Consider the following 21,332-nt stretch of genomic DNA (forward strand, 5'->3'; position numbering starts at 1 on the left):
ACCCATCATGATTTATACAAGTATTACTGTAACTCATGCTGTCTACATAAAATAGATAAGAACACTTATTGTATAAAAAAATTTTTTTAATTAATTAATTGACAGTGACCAGATTAGTTGTTTATGTATACAGCTTAACAGCTTCACTTGCCTGAGACAGGCACAATTCAACACTAATGTCTTAAATGATACAATGAAAAAAGTGCTATATAAAATAGTAAATAGCTACCAAAATAGTAAATTTTGGGGTAATGGAAAAGTATTTTACGCTTATTAAGCTTTTAAACTTAAATGCAAACTGATGAAAATTAAATGAAAAGTTCAGTCATTCAGTCAACTCAGCTATATCTCAAGGGCTCAATAGCCAAATATAGGCAGTGACTACCCCACTGGACAGGGCAGATCCATAATTCTGCATCCCTGCTATTCAAAGAGTAGTCAAGAACCAGCAGGGTCAGAACACCTGAAACTTAGAAATCCAGAGTCTCAAGTCTTGCCCCAGACCTACTGAAACAATCTGCATCTAACAAGTCCTTGGGTGATCTGTAATGTACCTTAAAACTTGAGAGGTACATGCCCAAATAAAAAGCAAAGGAGGATTTAATTGGATAGTGTGCATAGAATTATATCAAGTATACCAGGGGCATCTGTGTGAGAGATACCATGAGGGTCAAGTCATCCAGACGTAACAGGGATAGCATGTGCAGTAATAATCAGGAAAAGCAATCAAGGCTTTGTAATTTGGTGATTGAGAGTCTGCAATAATGCAATTAACAAAACAGGAGAAATGAGATTGAGAATTAAAATGTTTTAATTCATAGTATAGATTAATGTATATTCTCTAGTTTTAGCAAAAACAATTTTAAAAATATTATATATGTGTGTCTGTGTATACAAACACATGTGTACATACTGAGACAACTATTCATTTCAGAAACAAGCACTTGCAATAAATATATATGACCCAAAATCAGTCCTAAAACTTTCAATTTTTTTTAATTTAATTGACCTTGTATACCATTTATCTTCTCTTATGTATGTGAAATGTTATTCTGTTTAAGGGGATTTCTGACTTACTGTTAATGAAAGAGTTTCTGTGTTTTAGAAAATACTACTCCACTTTTCTAAGGATTGATTTCTTTTTTTACAATTAGCATGTCTTTAAAAATTATAAATAGAATGTAATTTTTATTAACTCTTTTCTTAAAAAAACTTTTAAAAACCAGAAATTTGAATTGTATGAAATTTGGCAAAGTTTCTTCCCCTCTTTTAAGTATCCTTTAGAAGATCTTAACATGAAACCAGTACAGTACTAATAATTTCACCATATGCAACCTTTAAATATATAAGTAATCTAATTGTTAAAACACCAGTAGATTGATTTTCAATTTATTTTACAATTCTGGTTTCCAGTTAGTTCCAAAGGGAAATAAAACAGTTTGATAACCTATGCTTACTTAAAACTTTTGCTTGAATTATTGTGAGACCCGATTCTAAAAGCGGAATCTTCCCTTTCTAAGGTACAATAGCTATTTAAATTATAGAAATGAGTTTAGCTTTATTTAGTGTAGTAGCCCAAGAAGAAAGCATTGAAGAACTGAAGACAGGAAGACAGGTAGAATGGGGAAAAGGGAGAGCAGGGGAAGAGAGAAATAAAAAATGGAAGAACAAGCTGTGAAGGCTCCTTTTCTACTGGAAGAATCAGGTCCCTTTGTATTTTTTTTCAACCAGGAATGGCTACCAGAATACTGTTTTGTAAAGAACTGTTCATAGTATTCTCCAAAATCTAAGTATATTTTACGAGTTTTCATGCCTTATAGAATAATCCAACCTTACCGTTTAAAATGATGAACACAATTTCCCATGAAATTATGTGTACTGCTTGTTATTTTTTCTTCAAGTTCTAACAACTTTTAACAGGCATGGGCCATTTTTCTAGCAACTTCTTTTGATCAAGAGCTTTCTAAAACTTGGTCTCACACAAGTTGTTTTTAAAGTTTCTTTCAGCATACTGTTATGACCTGAGGCAGCAATGAATTGGTGAACAGTACAAAGCCAAAATATTTAGCTTGTCTAAACCAGTCCTTGCCCTAAAGAAACAGAGTAAATTGTTCATTTGGCAACTTCTCCAAGTTCAGATAAGCCTGGTTGTAGTTGACCTCACCTGTGCAAAGATTGGGTGGAACATTTGAGGAGGGTGTGAAGTCCTGAGGCTGAAACCTGAGGTTAGATCAGCACAGGATTCTCTGTGGACAGTTGAACATGACCTTAGATACAGTTGGAACAGCTGGCATCTGAGCTATCTTGCTTTATGGATTAAGCAGCAAAGGAAACTTCAAGAACAAATGAAATATATCTCTTCAAGGAACAACAATATGTGATTACTAAAGAATATTCACATTTTCATACTTGGGGAGATTTGTTAATTTTGTACATTTATTAAAGAAACAGTAAAGCCTCTAACTTTTAGAATTGATGTGAGTTCTTATACCCTATTTATTCTTCTCCAATGATCTGAACTTTTTCCAATAGTTCCATATGAAACTAGCAGATATTCCAAGATGTCAATCTCATCTTTAGAGGGAAAAAAGAAGTAAACTACATATATTTGTCAGTTTTTTTCTGTTCTGAAAGGGGACTGTAATAAAATGTTCCTGTATTCCCATTTCAAATGGTCACTTGTAACCTCAGAATGTCAACCTGTATTTTCTAGCAAGGATCCCTCCTGCTACTCTTGTATAGTCTCAGCCACCTCCGTCCACACCCCATCTCTTAACACCTAGCAACCACGCATCAGTTCTCTATAACTTCGTCTTCCCAAGCATGTTACATAAATGTTATCATATAGTATATAACTGTTGAGGATTGGCTTTTTTCACTCAACATCATTCGTCTGGGTCCCATATAGGTTGTTTTAGGTATTTATCAGTTGTTTCCTTTTATTCCTGAATGTATATAAAACTGGTGAAATCTGATCAAGGTTGAATTGTATCAATGAAATTTCCTGACAGTGATGTTCTACTATTTTAATGCAAGATATCACCATTGGACAAGACTGAGTGAAAAGTACAGGAAACCTCTCTGTTGTATTTCTTACAACTATATGTAATCTGCAATGACCTTAAAGTGATTTTTAATAAGCAAATAAACAAAACAAGCAAAAAAGCATCCTCTTTGAGAAAAGAAATTATAAATCTCCTACAATAGTAGTCCAGATAACCAGGATGGTGTGATCACTCACCTAGAGCCAGACATCGTGGAATGCGCAATCAAGTGGGTCTTAGGAGGCATGACTACAAACAAAGGTAGTGGAAGTGATGGAATTCCAGCTGAGCTATTTCAAATCACAGAAGATGATGCTATGAAAGTGCTGCACTCAGTATGCCGGCAAATTTGGAAAATTAAGCAGTGGCCAGGGACTGTAAAAGGTCAGTTTTCATTCCAATCTCAAAGAAGGGCAATGCAAAAGAATGTTCAAACTACCACACAATAGCACTCATCTCACACCCTAGCAAAGTAATGCTCAAAATTCTCCAAGCTAGGCTTCAAATGTATGTGAACTGTGACCTTCCATATGTTCAGGCTGGATTTAGAAAAGGCAGAGGAACCAGAGATCAAATGGCCAACATCCATTGGATCATAAAAAAGCAAGAGAGTACCAGAAAACTATCTACTGCTTTATTGGCTACGCTAAAGCCTTTGAGTCTGTAGATCACAAAAAAACTGTGGAAAATTCTGAAAGAGTTTTGACCTGCCTGAGTCAGAATTCTGAAATTCTGACCTGCCTTCTAAGAAATCTGTATGCAGGTTAAGAACTGGACATGGAACAACAGACTGGTTCCAAATAGGAAAAGGAGTAAATCAAGGCTGTATATTGTCACCCTGCTTATGTAACTTACAAGCAGAGTACATCATGCAAAATGCCAGGCTGGATGAAGCATAAGCTGGAATCAAGAATTCTGGGAAAAATAGCAATAACCTCAAATATGTAGATGACACCACCCTAATGGCAGAAAGCAAAGAAGAACTAACAGCCTCTTGATGAAAGTGAAAGAGGAGAACAGAAAAGCTAGCTTAAAACTCAACATTCAAAAAACTTAAGATCACGGCATCTGGTCCCATTACTTCATGGCAAATAGATGGGGAAACAATGGAAACAGTGACAGACTTTCTTTTCTTGGGTTCCAAAATCACTGCAGATAGTGACTGCAGCCATGAAATTAAATAACACTTGCTCCTTGGAAGAAAAGCTGTGACCAACCTAGACAGCATATTAAAAAGCAGAGACATTATTTTGCCAACAAAGGTCCGTCTTGTCAAAGCTATGGTTTTTCCAGTAGTCATGTACGGATGTAAGAGTTGGACTATAAAGAAAGCTGAGCACTTGAAAAATTGATGCTTTTGATCTGTGATGTTGGAGAAGACTCTTGAGAGTCCCTTGGACTGCAAGGAGATCCACCAGTCAATCCTAAAGGAAATCAGTCCTGAATATTCACTGGACGGACTGATGTTGAAGCTGAAGCTCCAATACTTTGGCCACCTAGTGCGAAGAACTGACTCATTGGAAAAGACCCTGATGCTGGGAAAGATTGAGGGCAGGAGGAGAAGGGGACAACTGAGGATGAGATGGTTGGATGGTACCAGAGACTCGATGGACATGAGTTTTAGCAAGCTCCAGGAGCTGGTGATGGACATGGAAGCCGGGTAGGCTGCAGTCCATGCTGTCACAAAGAGGCAGACACGACTGAGCGACTGAACTGATAATGATAGCAATCTGAGTGGAAAAACATATCAAATAGACTTTGGATTGATTTTTCAACTTTAATTCCCTTCAGTTCAGTTCACTCAGTCGTGTCCAACTCTTTGTGACCCTATGAATCGCAGCAAGCCAGGGCTCCCTGTCCATCACCAACTCCCGGAGTTCACTCAGACTCCTGTGCATCGAGTTGGTGATACCATCCAGCCATCTCATCCTCTGTCGTCCCCTCCTCCTCCTGCCCCCAATCCCTCCCAGCATCAGGGTCTTTTCCAATGAGTCAGCTCTTCACAGGAGGTGGCCAAAGTATTGGAGTTTCAGCCTCAGCATCAGTCCATCCAATGAATACCCAGGACTGGTCTCCATTAGGATGGACTGGTTAAATCTCCTTGTAGTCCAAGGGACTCTCAAGAGTCTTCTCCAACACCACAGTTCAAAAGCATCAATTCTTTGGTGCTCAGCCTTCTTTATAGTCCAACTCTCACATCCAAACATGCCCACTAGAAGAACTATAGCCTTGACTAGACGGACCTTTGTTAGCAAAGTAATATCTCTGCTTTTTGATATGCTGTCTAGGTTGGTCATAACTTTCCTTCCAAGGAGTAAGCGTCTTTTAATTTCATGGCTGCAGTCACCATCTGCAGTGATTTTGGAGCCCAAACACTAAAGTCTGACACTGTTTCCACTATTTCCCAATCTATTTGCCATGAAGTGATGGGACCAGATGCCATGATCTTCATTTTTTGAATGTTGAGCTTTAAGCCAACATTTTCACTCTCCTCTTTCACTTTCATTAAGAGGCTCTTTAGTTCTTCTTCACTTTCTGCCATAAGGGTGGTGTCACCTGCATATCTGAGGTTATTGATATTTCTCCCGCCAATCTTGATTCCAGCTTGTGCTTCTTCCAGCCCATCATTTCTCATGATGCACTCTGCATATAAGTTAAATAAGCAGGGTGACAATATACAGCCTTGACATACTCCTTTTCCTATTTGGAACCAGTCTGTTGTTCCATGTCCAATTCTAACTGTTGCTTCCTGCCCTGCATACAGATTTCTCAAGAGGCAGGTATTTCTCAAGAGGTCTGGTATTCCCATCTCTCTCAGAATTTTCCACAGTTTATTGTGATCCACACAGTCAAAGGCTTTGGCATAGTCAATAAAGCAGAAATAGATGTTTTTCTGGAACTCTCTTGTTTTTTCCATGATGTAGGGGATGTTGGCAATTTGATCTCTGGCTTCTCTGCCTTTCCTAAAACCAGCTTGAACATCTGGAAGTTCACAGTTCACGTATTGTTGAAGCCTGGCTTGGATAATTTTAAGCATTACTTTACTAGCATGTGAGATGAGTGCAATTGTGCAGTAGTTTGAGCATTCTTTGGCATTGCCTTTCTTTGGAATTGGAATGAAAACTGACCTTTTCCAGTCCTGTGGCCACTGCTGAGTTTTCCAAATTTACTGGCATATTGAGTGCAGCACTTTCACAGCATCATCTTTCAGGATTTGAAATAGCTCAACTGGAATTCAGTCACCTCCACTAGCTTTGTTCATAGTGATGCTTTCTAAGGCCCACTTGACTTCACATTCCAGGATGTCTGGCTCTAGGTGAGGGATCACACCATCGTGATTATCTGGATTGTGAAGATCTTTTTTGTACAGTTCTTCTGTGTATTCTTGCCATCTCTTCTTAATATCTTCTGCTTCTGTTAAGTCAATACCATTTCTGTCCTTTATCGAGCCCATCTTTGCATGAAATGTCCCCTTGGTATCTCTGATTTTCTTCAAGAGGTCTGTAGTCTTTCCCATTCTGTTGTTTTCCTAATTCCCTTAATGAGAATCAAAAAATGACCTGTGTCCAATATTAGAGTTTGCCCAAGAAACTGCCTAAGTTAAAGACTGCTTGCTTGGAAAAAGAACACAAAAACAGCCCAGTTGGCATTACTGTTTCCAGACAGCACCCATAGCTAGTGATTCACTGTAGGTGAGTATAGCATTTTAAACAAGCTTTAAACAAACGTTTATATTCCAAATAACCAGATAGTTGTTTCTTTATAATGTAGGAAAGTTCTTGCTATTTTAAGAAGTCTGATAGAAATTTTACTTCCGTATAGATACTGTAGAATCCTTTTAATTGTGTTAAATTAAACAGATTCCCAGAATTTTCAGTGTTAAGAGAAATTTGGGAGGGAAATGCTCTTGTTCACAGAAACCTTTCAGTTCAGTTTGATTACAGTATTTTCTGTGTCAGTTGGCTTAATCAGAACTGGTGTTAGGATTCTGGTTTCTGTACCATGAGCCACTTTTTTTCTAGCTATTCAGGGACCACATTTACCATTCTTTCCTCAGTTTTTTCACACATGCCTGCAGTAACTTATAAGGGCCACTTGGCGAGGGAAATGTTTAAGCTTCTTTTATTTAATTCTTATTTTGTGTGAATGCAGTGTGAAAGCTAGACATAATCTTCAAGGAGCTCTCAATCTAGTAAGAAAAATGCAAAAACAAAGCAAAATCATCACTTTCTAGAAAGCCCTTCAGAATAAGTGCCCTAGAGGTGGTGAGTTGTCAGAGGCATGATTGTACACCAGAGTAGGTGTGCTGCCTATAATTTTCCTTATTTAACCAAAAACAAGCAATTATAAATCTGTAACATTCCATAAGTCAGTTGCTAAGAGAGCACCTTTCCAGGGCATATTTCAAACATTTAGGCAGATGCCAAACATTTTATATTTCTTAACACAAAGTGAGAGCAATATATGTTAACTTGGCTGACAAACTAGTAAATTTTACTCAAGGAGGAAGTAGTGATAAGGCAGTTGATACCATAAAACTCCTTTCTTGGCAGTTTAACATGAGAAACACTTTTGTTACTCTCACTTTGTCATGGGACTCATGACACTGTGTTAAATGATTTATTCACAAACTATTTTAGAATTAAAAGTAAGAGTTCTCTAGTCCTGCCTAACCCTACATAAATAAATCACCCTATTTGAAAATGTTTGTGTACTTTGATTCATTGTCCTCCATGTTAGATATACCAAAGATTTTCTATGACCATGGATTTCAAATTAAATTATGAATTGCATCACAGTTCTTCATATCCAAGGCAGCTGGTTTCCTGATACATTTCTTGTGACCATATATGCACCTTATATTTCATTTGCATTCCTTTCCTACTCTTGCTTTTTCTTCTTCACTTCTGTTCTTAATAACTGTTTCCCACTTTTCCCATATCATTTTATAAGATCTCTACATTGTAGTTGTTAATCTTACTTCTATCAAATCTGTGGCTAAAACTAGAAAATTATTTTTGATAAAACTAGAAAATATGCATTCACTTATATTATGAATTAAAACATTTTAACTCTAAATCTCATTTCACTTGTTTTCCTCTATATACAAATTGTCTTTCTAATTTTTTTAAAGTTTTTAAACATAGGTGGTTATGTGTTGTCAAGTCTCTGTTTCTTTGTGAGTTCTCCATTTTCTTTTAACTTTAAACAATTTTCAGTTCAGTTCAGTTGCTCAGTTGTGTCCGACTCTTTGTGACCCCATGGACCACAGCACACCTGGCCTCCCTGTCCATCATTAACTCTCGGAGTCCACCCAGACCCATGTCCATTGAGTTGGTGATGCCATCCAACCATCTTATCCTCTGTCGTCCCCTTCTCCTCCTGCCCTCAAGATTTCCCAGCATCAGGGTCTTTTCCAATGAGTCAGCTCTTCACATCAGGTGGCCAAAGTATTGGAGTTTCAGCTTCAACATCAGTGCTTCCAATGAACGTCCAGGACTGATCTCCTTTAGGATAGACTGGGTGGATCTTCCTGCAGTCCAAGGGACTCTCAAGAGTCTTCTCCAACACCACAGTTCAAAAGCGTCAATTCTTTGGTGCTCAGCTTTCCTTATAGTCCAACTCTCACATCCATACGTGACTACTTAAAAATTTTATTCCTAGCAATTTTGGATACCTATTTGCCTAGTTTTCTTCCTATTTCTGTCTTTGTTTAGCTCACAGAATAAGAAATTATTCTGTGTTGTATAGGGTATGAGATGAGAAGCTACACTTTATACTCTCTTTTCCAAATAGCTTTTTGTCACACCATTTATTTTTATGTGGTATCTCCACTACCATGGGCATCCCTGGTGGCTCAGATGGTAAAGAATCTGCCTGTGATGCAGGAGACTAAGGTTTGATCCCTGGGTCAGGAAGATCCCCTGGAGAAGGAAATGGCAACCCAATCCAGTATTCTTGCCTGGAAAATCCCATGGACAGAGAAGCCAGGCGAGTTACAGTCCATTGAGTCACAAAGAGTTGGACACGACTGAGCAACTAATACTTTCACTTTCTACTACCATAAATTAAATTCTCATATAATCTAGGGGTTAGTTTGGGGCAATTTAATTTTTCCAGTAGCTTTCTCAATAAATATTGGGTGGATGAATGTTTCATCTGGCTCTTCTTTGGCTAGTACCAATTTTTATATTTTATATATACCTTAAATTCTTAGGCCATTTCCCATCTTATTTGTTCATTTGTTTTCTGTTTTTCCTTCTTACTGTTGTTGTTTTTTCAGTATTTGCTCATCAGTTCTCACTGACTTTTTTTCTTCTTAATGAATTTAAGAATCTTGTTTATTATCTAGATTTTATTATGGGCTGTGCTATGCTTAGTCACTCAGTGGTATCTGACTCTTTGTGACCCCTAGGACTGTAGCCTGCTAGGTTCCTTTATCCATGGGGATTCTCCAAGCAAGAATACTAGATTGGGTTGCCATCCCGTCCTCCAGCAAATCTTCCCAACCCAGGGGTCAAACTCAGGTCTCCTGCATTGCAGGCAGATTCTTTACCCTCTGAGCCACCAGGGAAGCCTATGAATACTAGAGTGGGCAGCCTATCCCTTCTCCAGGGGATCTTCCTGACCCAGGAATTGAACCACGGTCTCCTGCATTGCAGGCGGATTTTTTACCAGCCGAGCTACCAAGGAATCCCAGATCTTATTGTAGCTAGATTCAAATTTGGAATTCTTGGTCAGGTTCCATCAAAACAAACAAAATTTGATAAAATTTTGATCCTAACTGAATGCTCTAAAGGTTAATTTGGAAGGAATACATTTCTGTTCTTAAACCCCAAACTTCAGATGAATTTTAAATATTTGACAACTGGAAAAGTAGCCTCTGAGTGATACTAGGTGTCACGAACAGGATTTAAATTCTGATGATTAAAGAGGTTTCCAATACTATCTTCTTTTGGTACACTTGTAACCAGGACTGGAGAAATAGGAAAATAGTTTTCTTTTATGTCAAATCTCACTAAACCAGAAAATACATGTTCAGGGTTAAGTATATTGTCAAAACAAGGTTTTAACTAATATTTATATTGTGAGCAGAGTTCACAGGGTAAAATTTATTAGACAGATGTACTTGTGTGTCTGTCTTTGATTAGGGACTTCTGTTTATAAACAGAGATTAAACATTGTTTCTTTGATTTTCTTTGATGTTCAGAGGCAGAATTCAATTTTGCAGCTTTTGGAAGATGAGGCAGCTGCAGGTAAAGAAGTTGACAGCTCTTGGGAGGTTTAATTAGAGCTAATTATAATTTGATTGACCTGCTTTTTCTCCAGAAAGTTTAACCAAGTCTTCCTTTGCAAAGTGAGGATTTTTCTTTTTCATACAAACTAAAGAAAATCTTGTTTGTTGGGCTTACAAATATCTATCATTTTTCACACTTAAAAGGAGTGTCACCACATGAATCATGGAATCAAGGATTTGGGTATGATTGGACAGGACTTTCAAGATTATATAGTCCTTGAGAGCATATATTCATTATATTAACTTATGATGGAAAATTATAAATTTTAGGGAAATATAAACTTGGTATACATAATTTTTAAATCTATTTAATGAGAAACCAAGCAATAAAATTGTAGCTCTCTGTCCTTTTTCGACCTTGGTATTCATTCCACATGGTTTAGATATAATTTCACTTACTTGATAAATACTGTATTTGTTTTAATTCATGTATAAAGAGAGTGTGATGAAATGATTTGCTTTTCATTATGTGCTATTTTTCATAGCATGACTTATGGTTGTTATTGTAATTATTTAAATGAAACACAATTCTACTAATATTGCTGTAAAATTGAAACCTTCATATGAAAGCTTTATACCTAACAAAATTCTATAAGGCAATTATATATGAAAAACAAAAAAGTCTTTTTCACTATTTGTCAACTCAGTTACATGTCATATTTATGTTGAATGGAGGACCTGTTAATATTAAATAGGGGTTTTACTCTCAGACAACTTGTGCTCTACTTTCGTCAGTCAAGATCTTTTGACATTAGAAAGTTTGCGAGTAAAATATTCTTTTCATGACGGTTTAACAGAGCAGTAGGAAATGCTAAGTAGCCTATGGAGTAATTATAGACAACAGATATTATTAAGGATAAAAGGACGGGAGGACTTCCCTGGTGACTCAGAGGTGAAGAGTCTGCCTGCCAATGCAGCAGATATGGGTTTGATCCCTGCTCCAGGAAGTTTTCACATGCCGTGGAGCAGTGAGGCCTGTGTGCCACAACTACTGAGCCTGTGCTCCGCAGCCCGGGAGCCACAACTACTGAGCCCACGTAGCACAGCTTCTGAGGCCTGCACGCCCTAGAGCCCATGCTCCGCACGAGAGCGCCCACTGCACGAGGAGTACCCGTGCACCACACCTGGGGAGCAGCCCACTCTGCTGCAGCTAGAGAAGAACCCGCTCCACAGCCAAAACCGTTTTAAGCTTAAGTGGTCTGGAAAGAGGAGAAAAGATAAAATCTAAAGTAGATTTTGAAGAACAGATGGCAGCTGGATGAAGGAAAAAAAGAGGAAAATATATATTCACCTAGTGGAAGGAATATTGTGCTCAAAAGTATTTTGGAGGTGAGAGAGTTTAGTCTGGGAAATTGATAAGTGAACGCACTTGGATATGTTAATCCATAAGAGAGTCAGTGTACTAAAACTGGAAAGACTGATTTGGAGCAAATAGTGGAGAACCTTGAAGTATAGAGATTGAGAATGTATTTATCATGTACCATGTACTTACAGCATTTTATCTAGGTTTGTTTCCTAGGCAATATTTCAGGAAAATTGGTCCTTCAGAAGTATGCAGAGCACATTATAGTGAAGAACAGAGTGGGCAGTATGCACCTATGTGTGAGGTGTTAAAGACATGAATAGTAGCTTGGTGGTAAGAATGGATATTAACGAATGGTGCAAACACATCACTAGTGAAGAATTCAGTGCCTGATAACTGGTTAGGTATGGAGGCGGAAGAGAGGGATGGATGTACACCCAGAGAAGGCAAAATGAAAGGAAAGAACACATGTCGGAGACTTACATAAAGTTCTGTGAATTCATTTTCTCCTCCAAGAATGTCGTGGTTAAGGGATGAGTTGTAGATTCCTTTTATGAACCACTAGCAAATTATTTGATATCATCCCTTGAGAGGAACATTAAGCATATTTTAATAAAATCAATACTTAAGGAAACTAAATATAGCTTGCTTTTAAACATTTTTCCTTCAACATCCCCCTTCCTGCAGTAACCCTTAGTCTTTTTCACAGGCTGTAATGGGACCAAGACCAAGAAGGGTTTTCCAATGAGTGGATGTAGGAAGCTGATAAGAAAAGTATTCTTTTGGGCTTGGTAGCATAAGTTACAGTACACTAAAACATATATCTCTTGGAGGCCTCTTTTTTCTCCTGTCAGCAGCTGACATTGTGAAAGATTTACTGATTAGCTTAAAAATTACAGAACTTCTCGGTTTAGTGATGTGGATGTGCTACCTAATTACAAATGAGCAACTGCAGTTAGTGCTTTTTCCTTCTACTTTGGGGAGCCGTTAAAACTCACAACTAGAGAAGGGAAGGTTTTACATAACTGTTGCTAACGTTAAAAAGGACATGTGCACGTTTTACTTCCAGAGAACTACTTGAGTGCCTCAGTCATTTCATCCAGCCTAGCTCTCTCCTCACACTGGCGATTGTGTGTCTATTTGAAAACCATGAAAAGGAACAGGGATAAAGTGTACCAAGAGCTGTAGTTCTTTAACCCTTATTGTGAGAGTTGTTTTGAGCTTATAAAGTGGATGCTGTTATTTACCCTTATACAAATGAAAAACCTGAGTCTTGGAGAATTACAGAGCCAGAAAATGAAAGAAAAAAAAAATCGTATCTAAGATTCTGAAGTATATCTAATGCCCATATTTTTTGTTCAATATCATGTTCATGAAACAGTGGCAGAGATTATTTTCTTGGGCTCCAAAATCACTGTGGACAGTGACTCCAGCGACAGAATTAAAAGATGTTTATTCCTTGGAAGAAAAGCTATGGCAAACATAGCCTCCGTATGAAAAAGCAGAGACATCACTTTGCCAACAAAGGTCTCTAGCCAAAGCCTTAGTTTTTCTAGTAGTCATGTACAGATGTGAGAGTTGGACCGTAAAGTAGCCTGTCAACTCATGGTACTGGAGAAGACTCGAGAGTTCCTTGGACAGCAAGGAGATAAAAACAGTCAATCCTAAAGGAAATCAACATAATATTCATTGGAAGCACTCAAGCTGAAACTCCAGTACTTTATCCACCTGATACAAAGAGCTGACTCACTGGAAAAGACCCTGATACTGGAAATGACTGAGGGCAGGAGAAGAAGCAGGCAACAGGGGATGAGATGTTTGGATGGCATCACAGACTCAATGGACATGAGTTTAGGTAAACTCCAAGAGTTGGTGATGGACAGGGAAGCCTGGTATGCTCGGTCCATGGGATCACAAAGAGTCGGACACTGCTTAGTGACTGAGCAACAACAACAGTGCCTTAAAGGGAGAAAAGTGCTGTATATGGAAAAACATGATATTTTGTCCTTTGAGCTTATGCTGCCCTTTGTCTGAGTTTATGCAGCCCTTTGTCTCAACACAATCACATAGTGAAGTTCTTGTAGCCTACAAAGATTTTCATTAGTGTGAAGTATATTTTCAAAGAATTTGGTCTGATCTTCCCTGAAGGTTCATTGTGAAATTCTAAGGTGGAAAATCCTGATTTAACAACCAGACAGTGTAAGTTGAAGTCATTTTCTCAATGTCACTAAAAAAATGTTAAGTCAGAGATATGCCTTCATAATTTAGGATTCCCTTTTAGTGCATTTCTTTGTACTGCTTAATATTAAAATGTGTAGTACTTTTGTTGATTTTTCTGATCTGCTATTACATCTTTGTTGTTCAGTTGCTAAGTTCTATCTGACTCTTTGTGACCCCTTGGACAGCAGCACAACAGGCTTCCCTGTCCTTCACCATCTCCCAGAATTTGCTCAAACTCATGTCCTTTGAGTCCATGATGCCATCCAACCATCATCCTCTGTCACCCTCTTCTACTGCCCTTAGTCTTTCCCAGCATCAGGATCTTTTCCAGTGAGTTGGCTCTTTGCATCAGGTGGCTAAAGTATTGAAGCTTCAGCTTCAGCATCAGTCTTTCCAATGAATATTCACAGTTGATTTCTTTTAGGATTGACAGATTTGATCTCCTTGCTGACCAAGGGACTCTCAAGAGTCTCCTCCAGCACCACAGTTCGAGTGCATCAATTCCTTGGCTCTCAGCCTTCTTTATGGTCCAGCTCTCACATCTGTATATGACTACTGGAAAAACCATAGCTTTGACTATATGGTCACTTGTTGGCAAAGTGATGTCTCTTCTTTTTCATACACTGTCTAGGTTTGTTATAGCTTTTCTTCCAAGGAACAAGCGTCTTTTAATTTTGTGGCTGTACTCACCATCCACAGTGATTTTGGAGCCAAAGAAAGTCAAACTTGTCAGTTTCCACTTTTTCCACATCTATTTGCCATGAAGTGATGGGACCAGGTGCCAGGATCTTAAGTTTTTTGAATGCTGAGTTTTAAGCCAGCTTTTTCACTCTCCTCTTTCACATTCATCAAGAGACTCTTTAGTTCCTCTTTGCTTTCTGCCATTAGAGTGGTATCACTTGCATATCCGAGGTTGTTGATATTTCTCCCAGCAATCTTGATTCCAGCTTGTGAGTCTTTCAGCCTGGCATTTCTCATAATGTACTCTCCATATAAGTTAAGTAAGCGGGGTAACAATATATGGCCTTGATGTATACCTTTCCCAATTTTGAGCCAGTCCATTATTCCATGTCTTTTTCTAACTGTTGCTTCTTGCCCTGCATACAGGTTTCTCAGGAGACAAGTAAGGTGGTCTGGTGTTCCCATTTCTTTAAGAATTTTCCACAGATTGTTATGATCCACACAGTCAAAGGCTTTAGTATAGTCAGTGAAGAAGAAGTAGATGCTTGTTTGGAATTCCCTTGCTATTTTATGATCCAACGTTTCCTAACTTTTAAACTGAATTAATCTGTACCTAACACAGAGTAAATCAGTGAACTGGCTGCCACATTTCGCCTGATTGGATTTCAGGCTCATGGTGAGGTACTAGGGAAATTCTGGCTCAATTATTACTGACATAGGAGGCTTTACAGTTATTAGAAAACAGCCCAGGAGGAAAAGAAAAAATGGATTTATGTGATCCTGTATTGCTAAATGTGGCACACTGCTGCTATCTTTTCTTTACTGCTTCCTCTAAGAGTCGTCATTTCAATGCACTAATCTTTTAAACAGCCATTCAGTGGGAATTGGGCTAGAACTTTGCTAAGGGGTCACATTTACCAGCCTGACAGTTATACATTTACAAAAGAAATGGCATGAATTTATTCAGCATCAAAACCTCTGCATCTCTTACCACCCCACTGCATTCCACACCGTATTACCATCAGTGCACTATAATGGCTATATAAATTCCATTCAGATTCTTCATTTAATTAACTAGCGTTCTTTGAACAAAAATAAAAGTGCTTTTTTTATAGAGGAATAAAGGCTGCATGAAGCAAATGTGAAGGAGACAAATCATCGAATTAGTTATTCTTCATTGCTGCTATGGTGAATTCTCTGCCCCTCCCTTTCTCTTCAGTGACAATATTATTTTTTTCCTAGCCTGATTGAATGGAAAATGGGGAATGGTGTAGCAGCCTCAAATGTGTTTGAGTGTGTTGTAATGGCCACATCCTAAGCTCATGCAGGGCTGGGCACCAATGATGTTGTCATCTACAAGATATTTGGTTTTTTAGCATATTCTATAGCCAAGACCGTGGACTTTGTAACTAGACGGCCTGGGTTCAAATCCCAGCTCTGCCACTTACTAAGTTTGTGATTCTGAGCAAACTGCTTAACTTTCCAGTTTCCTGTCTATTAAATGAGGGTAAAAATGGACATAGCTCTCACAGCACTGGGGAGATTATTTGAGGTGATCTATCTGAAACATTTAGAGCCCTGCTGACACACACTAGGCCTTTGCCTCCCACTCATACAGTCTTCTGTGAGGTTGATCCACTGATGACACTGATAACCCTTGATTGCCTGGGATGAACTGGCTGATGTGTTAGTTAGATAGGTGTCCTTTTACCGTGTCTCTGCTCAGCACTCTCCAGTTGCTTTCCCTCTGGCTGTGAGTAAAACTAAAGTCCTTACAATGGCCTACAAAAGCTCTCGAGATCTGCCACTCCATGCCAGGACCATCCCTGCCCAGAGACCTGTGAGCACTTTACCCCCACGTCCCGCACCCCCTTCTTCCTGTCCTCTCCTCCTGTCTACTTTGGCCAACCTGGGTTCCTTGCTGTTCTCTGAAGATGCAGAATGCTGTGGATGCACAATGCTATCTCAGTTCCTTTGCACAAACTGTTCTCTCTGCCCAAAAAGCTCCTTCTCTCAGAAATCTGCGTGGCTCCATCCTTTCTGCTGTTCTCTGATTAAAGGTCTTCTAAGTGAGCTCTTCATTGACTCTCTAGTTTGCCATCTCCCCAAACTAGATTATAAATATCAGGGGACAAAAGGAGGACTTTGTATTGTGTTAGGTGCTCCATCTTCAGTACCTGAGACAGAAACTGACACACAGAAAGTACTTAATAGTTACTGAATGTATGAATGAAAAATTGACCCTTAAAATATGTCCTGTAGTAAAAATATTTCTAACCCTCCCCTAGGCTCAAACAAAAGCAAGTGTCGTGTAAAAGCTTCCAGAAAATTAAAATAGCCATAGTTGAATATTAGCCGTGGCAATTGGAGCAGAAAGTTCCATTGCAGAGAAAAACAATTTCTGCATCAAATAAAAAAAAAGAAAGAAAGAAATGGTTTACATTATAGCAAGTGCAATATTATATTGGTGTCCTGGGAACTGTTATTGAGCCAGCACCAAGGCACATTTTTGAGAGTGCAAATGCTTTGGGCCACACCATCCACTTCCTAAGGTGAAAAATACAATGAGTGTATAGTTTTGTTTTTGTTTTTGTCATCTAGTGGTGGAGTAAAATGGTGAGAAGAGCATTGATGTTGGAGTCAGGTAAAGCTGGGTTTAAATTCTGGCACTGGTATCTGCCCTTGCATAGGTTATGTTACCTCTCTGAGCCTCTGTTGATTATGTATAAAATGGTTTTTAGTAATGCCTTTCCCACAGTGTTGTTCTAAATGTGGTGAGCATTGCATCCTATAGAAATAGCTGTATATTTTGCTACTGAATTCTGCCTTTTGGCTTAAATCAAAATGGGGAGGTAGCTCTTAGACTGATGTCTAGGAATAAGATTTGGCTCCTGGGGCTTGGACCACCGAGAAGCCCTTAACACTATCAGTCTCTCAGCAGGATCTGATGAAGCTGCAAAAACCTTCATAGAACATGAGCCCTACCACCTGCTTGACTTTTGTAGAAGTCTGCTCTTTTCATCTTTTGAGCCAATTCTTATTCTATTTTGCACTTTCAATTTTCTTCTGCTTCTCTTATTTTCAAAATTCTCTCCTAAATATGTGAAGTTGGAGTGTCCATACTGAAACTTATCTAAGAAATTAAGGAAAAGTAAGGTCACGCATGACCTTAATTAAATAACATGAATATTAGTTTTCAAATTGAGATGTGAAAAATATAAGTATATTGATTCATTTTTTGAATTATAACTTCTAGAAGGAAGAAAATATTTTGTTTAAACCGCTACTATTTTTACATTCTTTTCTTCAATGACATTATTTTTTTTTTACTATTTAGGAAGCCAAAGCTGTGGTCGAAGAAACAAGAACCCTGCGAAGTCGGCTTCATCTTGCCGAAGCTGCACAGAGACAGGCACAGGGAATGGAAATGGATTACGAGGAAGTGATCCGTCTGTTAGAGGCTGAGATTGCAGAGCTGAAGGCTCAGCTTGCTGATTATTCTGACCAAAATAAAGTAAGCAAAACAGTTCTCTCTTCTGGTTACCATGGTTTCCTTGCCGTAGCTATGTATCCTGTTTTCATTTTTTTTTTCATCTGCACTTCTAAACTAGGTCAGTGTTTGTCTTCTGTTATTCAGTGGTAGGATGATGTGTTATGGTGGGGGTAATGTGAAGGTTATGAGCCTCCCTTTATCCAGATAGCTTTGGGATGGAAAAGTATGTGCCCCAAATTTATTTGGGTCACTGGTCAACATTGTACAACTCAAGCATTAAGTCCCATTACATTGGTTTCCTCCTTTTTCCCTAAACTTGCTAATTTGTCTTTTAATTCTGTTTTACTCTTTGTTTAGAGCACTTGAGGAAGTGTGAAAGTTAAATAATTTTTTGCCAAAGGCCTAAGTTAATTAAGAGAAAGAAACTTGAGTTTGAGTTAAGCAGGCTTCAATTTCAGTAGCAAAATACTGAATGCTTTTCAGAAGACAATGTGACCTTTCTTTTAATGTGAATTTTTTTATTATGTGATTTTGTAAAACATTATATATACTATATTCATTGAATGGTCTTCAAAAACTGTAATAGACATATATACTTTTTTTCACTGAAATAAGGTAGAAAATTAAATAAATTGAAATAGATATTTTATAACATCCTAGAATTTATTTCTAACCATAATAGTATTTATGTCTCTAATCCAGTCATCTTTCAAAAGAACATAAAACAAATTTGAAAATTTTACATTTATTTATTTAAACATAAAAGAGTTAAATACTTTAAATATACCAAGTGGAAATGAAACTAGTTTTAGAAAAGCAAGATACAGAAGAAAATCTGAAATTTTCTTTGATTATCTAAGAGATACATTTTTCACATTTGCCATTTAAACGAGTTCCAGAAGAAGTCTGATGTTCCTGTCGCCCATTGATAATACCATAAGGCCAAGGGGGAGCAATACTTTAGATGGCAGAAATACTAAGGAATGTTGCATATATTTATTATTCTTGACCTAGGTTTATGTTCTGAAATCAGAGATATATGCTTATTTCATGTGAGTAACTTAACATGATTCTGAAAATATTGGTGGGATTATCAAAATATTAAAAGTACTTTTTAAATAATAACTTGATTTATTTTTGGAGGGATAATCAAGTCTTTAAAAATACTTTATTTTTAAATAATATAACATTTAAGGAATTCATATGAAATTTTTCAATTTTTTAAAGCGTAGGTGATTTGCTAGTCTCTATTTCAGCTCCTAGCTGAAGAACATTTTTGTCCTAAGTTTTGTGGTAATATAATTAATTCAGTTCTCTTTTTTAGCATAATGGTGTCTCATGCCATTTCGAGGTACAAAATTTTGTTAAGAGAACAAAATCCTAAACTAAGCCATTAGCCCATGTCTGAAAGTAATCTTTTATTTTTTTCCCAAGAGATGTTAGAGATGAATCTCAACATTTTCCAAGCCCGATACCAGTGGAGAAAGAGAAGGAAACATTTTTTTTAATTGTTTGAGATTGCTTGAAGAGATACTGGCCAAAATATTACAGAATTCAGATTCAGATATTCATTTTTAAAACATTATTTTTATAACAAATATTTTTCTTACAAGTTTTCCCTTTTATTATCTCTGTGTTTACTTAGCTCCCTTTTTATTTATTTTTTCCTTCAGCTTAAGAAATAAAAATTTACTAATATATTTGAAGACCCACAATGTCCCTTTCCAATTTCATCCCATAAAACCACTTTCCTAGATTTAATCTTAACCGTTTTCTTGATTATTTTACTACCCGTGTATGTATATCCCTTAGTCTTCACTGGCGGCTCAGACAATAAGGAATCCACCCACAATGCAGGAGACCTGGGTTTGATCCCTGGGTCAGGAAGATCCCCAGCAGAAGAGAATGGCTACCCACTCCAGTATTCTTGCCTGGGGAATCCCAAGGACAGAGGAGCCGGGCGGGACACAGTCCACGGGGCTGCAAAGAGTTGCACAGGACTGAGCGCTTAAGCATGCATGCACATATCCCTTAACAGCGTACTGCTGAATTTTACCTGTTTCTCAACTTCATATGAGTGGAAAACTACTACTTTTATTATCCCAACTTGTGTTTTTTTCACTCAAAATGTTGTATTTGTGATTTATTTATTTGAAGTTCATAGCTAGTTCATGTCTTTTCATTGCTTTTTTGTATTCCATTGACTGGATATACTACAGTATATTTGTCCATGCTGTATTTGATAGATAGTACAACTGTTTCAGTTTTCTTCTTTTATGAACAATGTCGCTAAAAAGTTTTGTATATATATCCTATTCCACATGTGTAGCAGTTCTCTTTTGTTCATACTAGAGTGGAATTGGTAGGTTGAGTGATGATTGTATGATCAGCTTTACTAATTACAATTAGGCAATGCCGATTGTGTTTGAAAGTATTTAAACTGATCGTAACTCTGTGTTCAATGACATCAGGTGGTTAGCTTGAAATGAGCCATGGTAAGATTATTTACACCACCAAATGCAGTAAGCCAGGGCTTTGCCTCTTGTCCTAGATAGCCAGTTGAGCTAATATTTATGCATTTATTAGGCATTTGTGTTTCTATGTGAAATGTTTCTTATTTTTCATGTTGTAAAAATCTTCTCCTGAATTTATGCTTGCCTTTGCACCCTAAGGTGAAATGAACCAGTTATTTTCATATAATCCAATTAATCGGTCTTTTCCTTCATGTGTCTTTCTAGAAGTCCCTCCATTCTCAAAACTGTTTTTATATTTGTCTCTAAAAGTTTTTAAAATTTGATCCTTCTGTCATGGTTTTATGTCATTGTATGAGATAGGGGTCCATTCCATTCTTTCTTTCTTTTTCTAAATGAATGATAAAGTATCCCAGTCCCTTTCAATTCAAAAGCCTCTTTTACTCTAAATCTTGATCTGATGACCCTGTCTAGTTCTTTTTCTTTACATGTGTGGTGGCTACATAATCCTTTGATCTTTTATGTGTATTTTAGACTCAGATTTTCAGTTCAGTTCAGTTCAGTTGCTCAGTCGTGTCCGACTCTCTGCGACCCCATGAATTGCAGCATGCCAGGCCTCCCTGTCCATCACCAACTCCCGGAATCCACTCAAACCCATGTGCATCGAGTCGGTGATGCCATCCAACCATCTTATCCTCTGTCGTCCCCTTCTCCTCCTGCCCTCAATCTTTCCCAGCATCAGGGTCTTTTCAAATGAATCAGCTCTTCTCATCAGGTGGTCATTTTTAATATGCTGTCTAGGTTGGTCATAACTTTCCTTCCA

At 37.7% G+C, this 21,332-nt stretch overlaps 1 protein-coding gene across 1 annotated transcript in view; it reads left to right on the forward strand.

Annotated features, from left to right (window-relative positions):
- The window catches only part of STXBP4 (syntaxin binding protein 4), a 200,134-nt gene that overhangs the window by 98,450 nt on the left and 80,352 nt on the right, over positions 1–21,332 (forward strand). The window contains exon 11 of the mRNA XM_052658542.1: positions 17,883–18,059. Coding sequence (XP_052514502.1) covers positions 17,883–18,059 — 177 coding nt within the window. The remainder of the gene's footprint in view (positions 1–17,882; positions 18,060–21,332) is intronic.

Source organism: Budorcas taxicolor, chromosome 19 (assembly GCF_023091745.1).
Source record: "Budorcas taxicolor isolate Tak-1 chromosome 19, Takin1.1, whole genome shotgun sequence".
NCBI lineage: Eukaryota > Metazoa > Chordata > Mammalia > Artiodactyla > Bovidae > Budorcas > Budorcas taxicolor.